The following is a 12267-nucleotide window of genomic DNA, read 5'->3' as shown; positions in this document are numbered from 1 at the left end:
TTTTCAGTACAAATTTCAGATGATCATGCCTTAAATGATTAAATAACAAATCTGTGCCAGCACCGCTCCTACTACTGTCTGGGATCCACCCAAAATGCATGAGTGTGTCTCACTTATTTTAAATTTGTGATTTGATTCAATACATGTCCTCATCCTCACTGAAATTAATTTCTGGCTTTGCCACTGCAACTTTAGGCGACGTTTCAGACTGAAGAATACACAACCATACCTGCCCAGCCAGCATCTCATACAAGAGGACACCATAGGCCCACCAGTCCACTGATTTTCCATAAGGCTGATATGCAATGATCTGCAGAGAGGCAGAGAGCAGACATGTTGAGGATTATGCACTGTTGATGTCCACATTGAGTTTGGATCATTCATGACCATTCTGTTCTTCGTGTGTGTGTGTGTGCACTGTAGTGTGGCTTTAATTACAGTGGTGGAGATCAGTTAACTTAGATTCTATTTCTATTAAGGTTTTTTAAACAACTGACAGTCCTCCTACACACTACTCACTAAAAATAGACACACACGTGCATAATGATACATATTAGCAGTGTATAAATCTCCTGTTGCATGCCAATTCTTTCTTCACTGGAGAAGCAGATTTAATTCAAGATAAACTAGTAACTATAAACTAGTAATTCTAAAGAAATATCACAACTTTTGCTGTTCATAAATTCTAATCAGGCATAGGCTATGCAAAGGAAACTGTATGAAGGATCCTGAGCTCTACAGTATTATACTGGATTGGATATGCAAATGAGTGTATTAACAATCACAAAAACACTGTGCCTACACACACACACACACACACACACACACACACACACACACACACACACACACACACACTGACATCTGTGCTGGAAAAATGCCAAACCAAGTATAGCACTAGCACAAACTGAAATCCATTGAGCTGCTTTAATGGACAGAAAAATCTTTTGACTGCTTAGAGTACCACTGCTAATCCTGTTACAGTATGATTGACAAGAACTATTAGGGCAGATGACAGACGTCAAAACTGTGAATTTAAGAATTTTCCTAACCCTGAAACTCTACAATGGCATTTTTCTGAAGTCTGACAACCGGAGCAATACTACAAATAGCCTCAGTTCATGAATAACATACACTCAACGTCCACTTTTATAGGAACACCTGTACACCTGCTCATTTATGCAGTATTTTAATCAGTCATGTGGCAGCAGCGCAATGCATAAAATCATGCAGATACAAGTCAAGTGCTTCAGTTAATGTTCTGTCGTATCTAAAACGACTAGGTTGCTGAATTTCCTCAAGTTAGTCAATACAATAATCCTCAATTTACTGATCAAAATGAAGCCACGCACAAGATAGATGAGAGAAGCAAAAATCCAGTTTATTGTTCAAAAAACAACGAGATCTCCTCATGAGACGTCCCAAAAGTGATCTGAATCTAAGCACAGATTCAATGCCCTTTTTATACAGTCTTATCTGTAGGTTACGCATACTTATCTCATTATTTTTTGGAATGCCAATATGCTTCATTAACGTCTTTTTCTGATTCCCCTTAAATCCAACTTTCCTCAAAATGAAATACGGTTAGAACGAGTTTTTCTCATTCTGAATTCCCCTTAGAACACATTTTCAGTCATTGGATATCTTCTTATCTCCATGTTTTTTTCTTGGGTATTTAAAACAATGTTCAAGGCCCCACTGCCATATTCACTTCTGGTAACCGAGCTGTGTGCATCTCATCGCTTGTTGTCCTGAACAATTAATTTGGATATTTGTAAGTGTGTGTGTTCCTCTTGAACATTTTTGAGTGTGTGGGTGTGTGTTTTTCAAAACATCGTATGAATGTGTTTTTCATGTTTTTATCCATGCCATGTATTGATACCTGTTTCCTGTTCTTGTACATGTATTTATGTTAATATATTTTAAGTGTTACCACTACTGTTTTTTATCTAATTTCCGTCCTTTCTCTCTGATCTCCATCCAGCTAATCAACGCCCTCCTGCAGCTGTCCTTTCTCTCTCTCGGCTGCTCAATCTCACAGGCCTCAGTGGCCAGAGTGAATATATATGTCATCAGCTGGCTTATTTGGCCATTGATGTTACAACTCTGCTGGAACGTCTCTGCTCCTCACCTGCACCTACCAGGCCTCCCTATTCTCCTGCCTATCTTATCATTCCATAGGTGACCTATGTTCATGCTTCCAATCAAACTGAAGCACAATTTCTTCCTGTAACTTCTGTGGAGGTCCCGTTTATTATTTCCTCTGATGATGATAGTAGCTTTGCTACAAACACATCATATGACCTCTCACCTACAAATTATTTACCTACAAGCCCTATTCCCTCCCCAGAATATGTGTACGATAGTGATTCTCAACAAACTACATAATCTGTTACTCTCAGCATACCCTCACAATACCTACCATACCCATATCTGTTATGACTTTAACCGTGGCATGGTTGTTGGTGCCAGATAGGCTGGTTTGAGTGTTTCCAAAACTGCTGATCTCCTGGGATTTTCAAACACAACAGACTCACAACAGAGTTTACACAAAATGGTGCATAAAAACCAGCTAAAAAACATCCTGTGTGCAGAGGGTCTGCAGGCTGAAACATCTTATTGATGATTGAGATCAGAGGAGAATGACCAAACTGGATAGCTGAAGCCTGGAAAAAGGCCAGATGATTTTTTTTCTAATATGCAACTGTCCAGTTTCAATGAATCTGTGCCCATGATAGCCTCAGATTCTTGTTCTTGGCTGACAGGAGTGGAATCCAATGAGATCTTCTGCTGTTGTAGCTCATACACCTCAAGGTCGATGTTTTTTTTGCATGCTGAGATGCATTTTCTGATCACCACGGTTGTAAAGAGTGATTATTTGAGTTACTCTATCCTTCCTGACTGCAAGGACCAATCTGGTCATTTTCCGCTGACCTCTCTTATCAACAAGGCATTTCCCCCAACAGGACTGTCGCTCACAAAATGTTTTTTTGTTTTTTTTCGCACCATTCTGTGTAAACTCTAGAGACTGTTGTATGTGAAAATCCCAGGAGATCAACAGTTTCTGAAATACTCAAACCAACCCATCTGACACCAACAACCATGCCACGGTTAAATTAACCGAGATCACACTTTCTCTGTTTGATGTGAACATTAACTGAAGCTCTTGACGTGCATCTGCATGATTTTATGCATTTCCCTGCTGCCACATGATTGGCTGATTAGATAATCACAAAAATGAGCAGTTGTTCAGATGTTCCTATTAAAGTGAACGGTGAGTGTACATGTGCATGAACACCTTTTTAATTATATTACTGGAAACATATACTAAATAAAGCTATTTCAATGTAGTTAGCATAATGTGTCAAATAACAAGAACATTGTGTTATAACATTATAAGGTTCCATCTTAATGTTCAATACTAATGTCGTGATTTAGGTACTCACAAAAAAATGCAGTCTGACCCATTTGTATAAACATGCACTGCTGTGTATGTTTACATATACATGAATCTATCTGTTTTATTTGGCTTGAACTGAGAGATTTTTAAACAGAACAGATGGAGGTGTGTTTTTCTCTTAATCCCTAAACTGAAGATTTTTAAGAACAGTAGATTAGCAAAAGGGGGAGTATTGTTCATTGTTAACACAATGTTAAAATCACATTTCTCTTCATCCAAGTATGATACAGACCCAGGTAAGTCAAAATCTTTCATACATTTGTACATACATCTACTCTTCATACAGATATGCAATTTACACATAAACAAATTTCGCCTGCTGTAAAATACATCAACTTATTTTTATGCATATTGCCCCACTATGTTACAGAGTTAATGTGCAGCTGTACTTCATTTCACAGACACCAGGTGTTCCAGCAGAGTGTCAGTCTGACAAGGATAGTCAGAATAGTCTAATCTCAGCACCCGAGTTGGAAAAATCCAGAAATTTATTATAATATCTACTGCCGTCAACCACTCAGCTGTTCTAAAAAACTGCTCAACAGCATGTGGCTGGCCTGAAGTGGAACTGTATCTATACCTTTTCCATATTTAAATTGATTTCAGTCTGAATATCTGATGAGATCTAAGTGATGGAGATAATAAATAATGTGCTTGTAGAAAGCAGCAGTAACAAACCTGCTTTCAGATTTGTCACAGCATGGTTTGTTATAAAGAAGAAAGACATTGAATGTGGAATAATTAAGGAAATGTAAATTACTGAGTCAATACAAAGTACAGCAAAGATACAGTATTTGCTCAGTAAGGTTTCAGTGGTAACCTCTTTTATGACATTTTAGTTATGTGATTATAGATTTCTATTTGCCCTCTAAAATGTTCTTTCTCTAATTCCAGTCTGATCCAAGATGTTTCCATTTTTATTTCTCTATTATAATAATCTCGTAGTCGAGGATATCCAAGCAGATCCTAGTTTCTCAAGGAAAATGTACCATTTAAGTCTTGAGTTGATTTTTAATTCTCTATTGTTATGCAACTGCAGTAATTCCCCATGTGCCTTTGGGCTTAAAGTAATTGCTGAAAAGCAGTTCTTCTCATCATTCAATTTGTAATGTAAATGTTGTTACTGGAACAAGTTATCAATTTTTGGATCAATTTTCAAAGCAGAGCTCTTATTCTCCAAATAAGAATATGACAGTTGTAGCGACCAATAAGGGGTTGGGTTTGGGCTGAGTAGAAATAGTTATTTGAAGTTCTCCAATTCTTTGTTAATTAGAGTGTTCATCGTTGAGTTGTACATCTTTCATCATTTTAAATAAATCTAGTGTTGGTGTTTCTCTATACTACAGACTTCTTTCATGCACTGGTGCTTGGATATCACTGTGAAATAGTAAATCCTCTATTTATTCAGTTATTTCTACACCCTACATTGTAGCCTATGTTTACAGAAATATTTTTGCCAGTAACTTTCCATATCATTAATCTCTGGATTCCTTCTGAATCCTGTACACTAGTAAGGCAGATAGGATAAAATAGCTAAACAAAGAAATAAACAAAAAACATGAATTAAAACATAAATTTAAAAAGACATTTCCAGGGATATGCAGCTGTGTGTCTAAATGAATAAAAGTAAAAACCCTGACACTCTCCACGACACCCTTCCACTCTTGTCTTACCTCCGGGGCGATGTAATCTGGAGTACCGCAGAAGGTGCGTGTTGTCATGCTTTCATACATGTTCTCCTTGCACATGCCGAAATCTGCTATTTTAATGTGGCCTTCTGAGTCCAACATCACGTTATCCAACTTCAGGTCTCTGGAAGAAAACAGATAAGTGGAACACCAGTAGAGTAGAAGGAGGGCCACGATGGGCACAGTAAGTGACAATGTAGCACCGACCAGTACACAGTTCTCGTATGAAAGTGTCAGATATAACAGTTAATGCAAAAAAAAACAACAAAACAACCACCGCTGTAAACGTAAGCATAACATACTATGACATAGTATATAGCAGATTAGCTTTTACCATATATGGACATAGCAGTTATTGTGGTAGCATTCAGGTAAAGAGTATAATATGACAAGAAATTAAATATGATTTCTTTTATAAGTTAGCAGCAAAAGTACAGGTAGTCAGTACAGAAATGTGCAAAAATTGCAGGGGGAGTGGGATAGTGTTCGGTTCAGTATGTGTGTGTCTGTGTGTGTGTCAGTCCAGTCTCTGAGTATTGAGGAGTCTGATCTCTTGGGGGAGGAATCCGATGGGCCTTGCAATCTGATACGGTGCAATTTCCGAACCAGACAGTGATGCAACTGCTCAGGATGCTCTCCGTGGTTCCTCTAAGAAGGGGGGGCATGGGGGGAGATGGGCTTTCTTCAGCCTTCTCAGAAAGTAGAGATGCTGCTGGACTTTCTTGGTTATGGAGTTGGTGTTGAGGGACCAGCTGAGGTTCTCCTCCAAGTGAACACCAAGGAATTAGGTGCTCTTCACAATCTCCACGGAGGAGCCATCAATGTTCAGTGGAAAGTGGTCGCTCCGTGCCCTCCTGAAGTCAACAACCATCTCTTTTGTTTTGTCCACATTCAGAAATAGGTTGTTGGCTCTGCACCAGTCCGTTAACTGCTGAACCTCCTATCTGTATGCTGACTTGTCATTCTTGCTGATGAGACCCACCATGGTTGTGTCATCAATGAAACTGGTGATGTGATTCAAGCTATGCACTGCTATACATTTGTGAGTCAGCAGAGTGAACAACAGTGGACTGAGCACACAGCCAGCAACATTTTGGGTCCGGAGAGGCCGCGGCGTGTTACTGCCACGCCTCCATCTTGGATCATCTGTCATTTATTATTCGACACACTAAGTGGATAAAACATGGATGCCTCCTAGTTTGTCTTTTGTTAGCAACAAGCTAGGCAGCTAACTGTGACAAGTAATGTATATTTTCTTCCTCAACCATTTATAGTCTTCCTCAAAATTGACTGTATTGTCAATGTTATAGATTTAACAAGAAAATATGTCTGTATGTTGACTGATCTAAAGCAACCATTTATATATAGAACATAACTCATTTAAGAAGAGCTACTTTGTTTACTTCTGATGCTGTGTGCACCAATGTGGAATTAACGTCATTCTGTAAACTGGGAAGGAACTCGTAGTTGAGAAGGCTACCCCTAGTTGACGAGCAGGAATTTCAAGTTGAGGAGGCGTTTTCTTTGGCTTTTCCTGGGTGGAGTTCCTGGTTAAAGCTGTGAGCTCAAGACAAAAGCAGCATTATTCTTGACGGTTCTCAGATGTTAACATTCTCAAATTGGTACATTGTGATAATGAAATGAGTCTGAGTGGCTCTATCTACCTTGTACAGAATTTTCTTACATGAGCCTGTCCCAAACTGGCCTTGCTGAGAGCAACTCATTTGCTGGGTGTGTTTATCCAGCTGAGTTGCGTGTGCAGCCAGAGGTGGTAGCCCAGATTTGGGAGGGTTGCCTGTGCCAGATTAACACAATGCCTGTTGTGTTTCTTCTTGTCAGAGTCAGACAGCCCACTGGGACAGGATGCTCTGGGCTCTGGACCAGATCATTTGTTATTGGCCTTTCCCTCTCTACTGCTGATTCATTCTGCACTGTACAGGATTTAAGAACCACACTGAAGTGTCTAGCAGTTTCCTCTTCAAGCAGATCTGCTGATCCCAAATGGCACCCAACTTTGTGAACCTGTCCACTGACCTTAATGTCAAGTGCTGACATTGACCTGACATTGTTGGTATACATTATCCAGGTGTAACAAACCACCCCAGACGGATAGGAAGGGTAAATTAGAATGCTAGTTACATATGTAAATGTGGTTCTGTCAGGTGCGAGAGTGCATGCAGTTGCAAAAATGTGCTTTTATTAAAAAAGAATAGAATATCAAACAGATTGAAAATGTCAGACAAAAGGAGAGTCAAAAACAGACTAGGTTAGGGTGAAATTACAAAAGTAGTACAAAGTAGAATCACAAAACCAGAATAGCTGTAGCAATGAAAGGCTTGGCCTGTGAGGAGAAAGGTTCACTGAACAATATTTTGTGGTTTGTTGGAGTTTGGAGTCGGGGGGGGGGGGGGGGGGGGGGGGACAAACCTGTATTCTCATGATGACTGATCTTGCCAGGCTACCTTCAAAGAATGAACTCGGAAGAACAAGAGGACATAGAACGCATCTTTACGAGAATTGAGATGTGCTGTGAGCTTCCTGTTGCGCAATGTCCCAGCACATGTGTAGTAGTGGGACCGGGTCCTCATCTTTTCAGTGCTCCCTAAGTAATATGTTTCAACTGGTTAATACATTTACTGTTAACTGGCTGATTAATCAAAAGTTAATTAAACATGTTTTAATGTAGTAAATTCTCTGTTTGCAAGTGTGAACTAAAAACTAAGCTAACGAGTTAACCGTTACCTCAGGATGGAAGCGTAGTTTAATTAAAATAATTCTGTGGGATAAATTAGATTTTTCAACAACCTCATATATATCTCAATCGAAATCACTTATCAGATCATTCTTTTTAGATGCATATTTTGATTTATTTCGATTATTGTCATAAAAAAGATGTTAAAACTACAGGTATAGCTCCCGCCAACTGACATCGTTATGCTGCAGTGAATTTTGGGATTTCAGGTGGGTTCTGAGCGCACAGGTCTTCATCTCATGCATCTTCGAACTTAAGAAAACATCAGGGTAATTTCATGCGTCCCCAATACTTGCTTGCTTGAGTATTAGAATTGAACTACGGCGGTGGATGACGTAGAACGAGTTCACAAGGATGCAAGATTGCATAAGAACGCATATTGAGAAACGGCCCATGGCAACTAGGAGCTGTTGTCCGGAGTGGCCACATTGCAGTATGGGACATGGAGTCTATTGAAGATTCTGACATGACATGACAACTTCTATGAAATATATTTATTTGCTGCAAATATTGAATCATACATCACTGTGTGTCTTCCTGGCAAGTGTAAGGAGATATCCAGGTGCTACACACTGCCCCTGGCAGTTATCTGGGGTTCAGAGAACCACAGTTACATAAAGTTGTAATTCAATCAGTTATATTGAGTTGACATTTGGGTGAAGTAGCCTATTTGTACAAGAGTGTGGAAAGTCATATCCTTCAGAGCATTTAATATGTTTAAATTACACTTGTGCCAACACAAACCATAGAGTATTCATCTAATGAAAGCAAATCTGAAAAGCCTTCTTCATACATAAATCCATTTTTCTCTCAATCCATTTGAGCCCTCCACAAATCAGGTGAGAGAGGGATATATATTAGAAAAAAGATATGAACATAGTTACAAAGCAACTGAGATGTCAACTATCTTCAGTCTTTTATTTCTTTATTGAAAATCTTGTCCTTGCTTGTTACCATATTTTAGAGGGTTATGGGTATTGCAAGGGAAAATTTTTTTTGTAGTGGCCCTGTGAGTGGGTGTGTATATTTGTATGTGTATCTTCAGCACCATCAAGGAGCATTATTAATACAGATGATGTTTTTGTTCTGTGAGGGATCAGAAGCAAGGGAGTGCAATGTGACAGGTAAACAGCCTTTATCTCTTACTGTCTCTCTATCACTCAAGGTATGAGTAATTTATCTTCATAAGTGTCACAAGACTGACACCACCCAAACATGATGTCTTGCACTACAACATCAGTGTAATTGTTGTAAACTACCACCTGTAGTACACCATGTATTCGTCAAACCACACTGAGTTCAACATTCACATTCTAGCAACGTATTCAACTCAATGAGATGTCCTTGGAATAAAAGCAAACACTGTGGGAATGTTTAGACTCCCAGTACTAATGACACATGCAAACACAAAATATAGAAACTAACCATCTTAATTTACCATGATCAGTCTTAACCCCACGTACAAAAAAAGCCTTTTATAAGACCATACAATATACTAAATAGTAATAGTCTGTGCTTCATATTCCAGTTGTTGAAGACACATGCACTAACGGTGCACTAGAAAAAGGAAAGAAAGAAGCTATCCCAATTCCTGTTAAACAGCTGGGTAGTCAAATTAGTTGAGATAAGCTATACTCTCACTATACGCTGACAAACTGTGCTGCATTTTGTAGATTTATTTGTTGCATGCTTTCTGGCGATTTCATTCAACTGCTACTTTATCGTAGCATTACTGCCCAATGATATAATCGTTTTCTTTAACATGTCTGATCATTTTCAAAAGTAACTGTCAGGGATATGTAGAGGAGGCAGATGCAAGCGCAGCCTTTTATTCTAATGAAGAATGAATGATACTTCACAGACAGCACAAACTTAGACACCAAAATATGAACTGTGGTTTCAAGGCAAACACATACACAGACTAGAGAGAGAGAAAGACAAACGCTAGACCATAATGTATTATATTAATTTATATGCAAACAATATTCAATTTCTGTAGAAACATCAGTTGCAAAAAAGTGAGGATGGAGCACTGTAACTGTAACTGCATTACTGTGTAACTGTTTTCACATGTATAACTTAAGGCTACCGGTTTTAGTGTTTCATTCTACCACTATAAAGACAGAAGCAGGCATTTGGTGCAGACTTAGACCTACCTGTAGATGATTCCCTTTCTATGAAGGAAAAACAGACCCAAGGCTATCTCAGCAGCATAGAACCTACAAACACATAATAACGATATGATCAGCCTGGTGAGGTCATTAGAAAAGTCTTATAGTAGTTTTCATCAGCTTCATCAGTTATCAAGAACTAACAGAGACTGCAGGGCTAAAGCTGCCCTTAAACATAAATGCAACTAAAAGCAAAAAAGACACTGAGCAAAGTGTATTTGTAGACCTACAAGGTTTCTGCTATTATTAGTTGCAGCCCAGGCAGCCTTTAGCCACATGGAAACCCATACCTTTTCCACATTATATATATATATTTGTGCAGTTTTATAAGGAAATGAATTGTAAGTTTTATTGAGCATCTTGCAGAACCAGCCACAGTTCTTCTGGAGACATTGACTGTCGGACTTGCTTCTTATTTTTGCAGCAAAACTCAGCAGCCTTCGTTGTGTTTTTTTGTTGGAAACGTGGTCTCTTAAGTAATATGCTGCTTTCTTTAATGACATACAAGTCTATTTAAAAAAAAAACAAGATTACAATGTAAAAAAAGATTACTAAGTACAAGAAAAGATTGCTATTGTTTACTGAAAGCAGTATTATAATGAATTGAACTAATATCGGTGATAGCCATTGTAAGACAACAATTTATGCTAAAAGCAAGCATGCATGCATACATACAGTCACTACATTAAAATTAAGCAAATCATGTTCAAAGAGTTACACCATGCACAAATCAATTAGTAGTAGCCTTCTAAGCTGTTGCAAATGCATTTAACACAAATCTTTCATCCGTAGCATGATACATACATCCTGCAAGCCAAATGATGCAAACCAATTCTAGGTATGCACAGGAAGTCTGTTAAGGATTGATGTTATGGCTGTACCTGCACATGTTTGTATCATTATTTAAAAGTCCTACGTACTAAGTATCTGAAAATATGTAGCAATATGCATTATAATAAACAAATCTCTTACACAGCCTGAGGCTCCTTAAACTTGCCCACTTGCTGGATGTGGTACATCAGGTCTCCTCCGTTAATGTACTCCATCACAAAGTAGAGCCGATCCTGCAAAAGAGAGATCAATTCAGAGAGAAAATCTTCAAAATGTCATACCTTTATAATAATACTTACATGTGAAGATTTTAATTTGTATGTTACTGACAGCAATAACTGACATGCAATCAGATTATTTGAACAGACTTAAAAAGCCTCTACCAACTTTTGAATAGATAACAGGTTAAAAAAAAACCTAACAACACATGATGTATAACTGAGTGCCAAAATCTGCAAAGAAATAAAATAATTTTTTTAATAAAATGTAAAACAATATAAAATTTGAATAAGTTACAAATAAAATGTGGGTGTATCCACACACACGCATATCGCACGCACACGCATGCACCTTCCAACAAAGTCTCAAACTGTCACATAGTACAGCATTTGCAACAAATACAGCTCTTCTCCAGACAGCTTTCCCTACAGCCAATGTGTGGTAGCCTGGGAAAACACTTCACTTGGTCAAATTGTGACATTTTCCTCTATAGACTAAGTTCTGAAACAACAGGCTGTCCTGGAATGATATACTGAACATTAAATGAGCACTTGCACAGTAATACATATTGTTTTTTTTTGTTGTTTGTTTGTTTTTTAAAAAAAAGTTTTTGTACTACACTGGAATTTACTGTATTAACCTTGGGCAGTAGTAGCTCAGTGGGTAAGATGTTGGATTACTGATCAGAAGTTCATGAGCTCAAAGCCCAGCACTACCAAGTTGCCACTGCTGGGCCCATGAGCAAGGCCCTTAATGTTGTTGTATAAATGAGATAAAAGTAAGTCACTCTGGATAAAGGCATCTGCCAAATGCCATAAATGTAAATTATGACTTCACAGCCCTATTCCATTTAAATAACATGTATGGTGAAGGAATAAAAACTCAAGTGAAGTGTAAAAAGTACAGTATATACAGCTATTACATTTTACAGTTACAAACTCCAGTTTATTTATTTGGGTTTAAAATAAGCAAATAGCAAACTGCTTAACATAACTCCATATATTCAACTCCTGAACCACATGCTCTGTGGAACGGTTTGTGTGGTTTGTAGTTGAAGTGGGAATTTTGCTGAAACATAAGCTTTCACAAGCTGCTCTGTAAAGCTCGACGTTAAAGTAAAAATCTCATGCTCATGCAACTTTGTTT

At 38.2% G+C, this 12267-nt stretch overlaps 1 protein-coding gene across 2 annotated transcripts in view; it reads right to left on the bottom strand.

The window, feature by feature from the left end:
• Nucleotides 1–12267, bottom strand: part of prkcab (protein kinase C, alpha, b) — a 165450-nt gene that overhangs the window by 9111 nt on the left and 144072 nt on the right. For both annotated transcript variants that reach the window (XM_017459435.3, XM_017459440.3), the window contains 4 exons: nucleotides 11044–11135; nucleotides 10057–10119; nucleotides 5134–5272; nucleotides 230–310 (listed from right to left, as the gene is read on the bottom strand). In XM_017459435.3, coding sequence (XP_017314924.1) covers nucleotides 230–310; nucleotides 5134–5272; nucleotides 10057–10119; nucleotides 11044–11135 — 375 coding nt within the window. The remainder of the gene's footprint in view (nucleotides 1–229; nucleotides 311–5133; nucleotides 5273–10056; nucleotides 10120–11043; nucleotides 11136–12267) is intronic.

This window comes from Ictalurus punctatus, chromosome 2 (assembly GCF_001660625.3).
Source record: "Ictalurus punctatus breed USDA103 chromosome 2, Coco_2.0, whole genome shotgun sequence".
Taxonomy (NCBI): Eukaryota; Metazoa; Chordata; class Actinopteri; order Siluriformes; family Ictaluridae; genus Ictalurus; species Ictalurus punctatus.
This window is presented reverse-complemented; position numbering and strand designations above follow the sequence as displayed.